We start from the raw sequence: 1,691 nt of genomic DNA, 5'->3' as shown, positions 1-1,691 counted from the left end.
CCGGAGTTTAAAACGCCAACACAAAGAAAGCGGAGTTTCCGGCGGCACCTGAACAATCCCCGAAGTGAAACGTTGTTGACATTTTGTTTAAAAATACGTTGATATACCACCCAGGGCTTAATAATAAAATTTCTTTGCAATAACAGGCTTAAAGAATATGGTCAAAACGTGTTATCTTGACATAATAGAAATGAAGTCATCTGTTTATATTTAAATCATGACTGATAGATAATGGGCTTCGAATTCTTATAATCATGGTGAATCTCAGCTTGACAATCATTACAAATAGATGTAAATACAGAGACCCATCAACTGAGTAGCTCAAAGAACAAACGCAGGCAAAGCGTACCTTCTCCCTACCTATCAATGTTACAAACAACTCAAATACAGAAATGCACTTGTTCTCCGACCCAAGCTGCCATCATCTCGAAAAAAACAAACAAAAAAACGCAGCAATGAGGACAACGAGCTTTTCAACAGCAGTTGACGGGAAATTAAGCTGGAAAGGGTCGAGAGAATTAGCAACAGTAGTTTAAAAACAGCATTCAAATTATTATTTTTTTGTGGTTTAGAGCGTTAATGAACATTCAAATTGCTGCATGAGGAAAACAAAATCCCAAACATCAATCCCAAAGTCTCAGTGCTGACTTTTTTTGCAGAACTTGCACATTGCAGAACCAGACATACAGTACAACAGCACAAGTTGTGTCCCATTCTGCTGCAGCATTCGTCCTGTCTGTGTGCTAGTCTCTGTGGCCCCGGGGCCAGACTCGGGAGTGTCTCTCAGCAGTAGACGGACCAGTAGATAAGGTTGAAGAAGATGTACGAACCGGGGAAAATCATCCGGGAGTATTTGTCGATGGCGTGCGTGTTCTGGATGATGTTGAGGGCGCGCAGGCTCTTCTTTTTCTTGGTGGTGGTGGACTCGCTGCTCACTGACAAGTGGACCACCATGTGTTCCGGTTTCTCTTGAACCTCGTGGAGCTCCTCCTGCTCCTCCTCGGGCCCCATGGGCCCCATGGGCTCCTCGGTGTAGCCGGCCAGGCTGTTGGTGTCCGCCTCGCTATACGTCCCATCCAACATGGTCATGGTTCTTGTCTGGGAGATCCCGCAGGTGCAGGGCAGTGACTGGCAAAGGAAAAATATATACAATATACAATCACTATTGGAATTTTAACCCTTGTGTTGTCTTCCCGTCAAAATTAAAAAGACGCTTTTTAACGATGTTTTTAACTTTTTCTTATGTTTTTGTCCCTTTTTTTACACACTTTTTTCCCCAATGTTTGTCACTTTTGTTAATTTTTTTTTTTTTAACAAATTTCTGTCTCCAGAGGACAGTCTGATTTAACGGTGGGGGTATTTCACTTGCGTTGAATATTTAATGTGTTACTGACCTGCCAAGTGACTACGGGTGGAAAACAGCACTCGTGCTACAACCTGTTACAATGCATCTCTGCTTGTTATTCTACTGTGTCACTGTTAACTTGTGCATTGTCCCCGTTTTGATAAAATAAAAAAAATTAACATTTCCTCTTGACTAACACTGTGGTCCAGATCACACATTTCTCAGCCCGTCCCGTCATTTAACAACACCATAAGTTCATCAGTTCAAAATCTAATGAAGGGTTCCCATGAAACCTGCTGTGGACATTTAGGATGGACGGATGGACAGGATGAATCCCAGTGTTGAG

At 42.5% G+C, this 1,691-nt stretch overlaps 1 protein-coding gene across 1 annotated transcript in view; it reads right to left on the bottom strand.

Annotated features, from left to right (window-relative positions):
• Positions 1-6: 6 nt before the first annotated feature.
• The window catches only part of gabrr2a (gamma-aminobutyric acid type A receptor subunit rho2a), a 45,432-nt gene continuing 43,747 nt past the window's right edge, over positions 7-1,691 (bottom strand). Inside the window, exon 9 of the mRNA XM_032499823.1 lies at positions 7-1,128. Coding sequence (XP_032355714.1) covers positions 784-1,128 — 345 coding nt within the window. The 3' untranslated portion in view covers positions 7-783. The remainder of the gene's footprint in view (positions 1,129-1,691) is intronic.

The sequence above is a fragment of the Etheostoma spectabile genome, chromosome 20 (genome assembly GCF_008692095.1).
Source record: "Etheostoma spectabile isolate EspeVRDwgs_2016 chromosome 20, UIUC_Espe_1.0, whole genome shotgun sequence".
NCBI lineage: Eukaryota > Metazoa > Chordata > Actinopteri > Perciformes > Percidae > Etheostoma > Etheostoma spectabile.
This window is presented reverse-complemented; position numbering and strand designations above follow the sequence as displayed.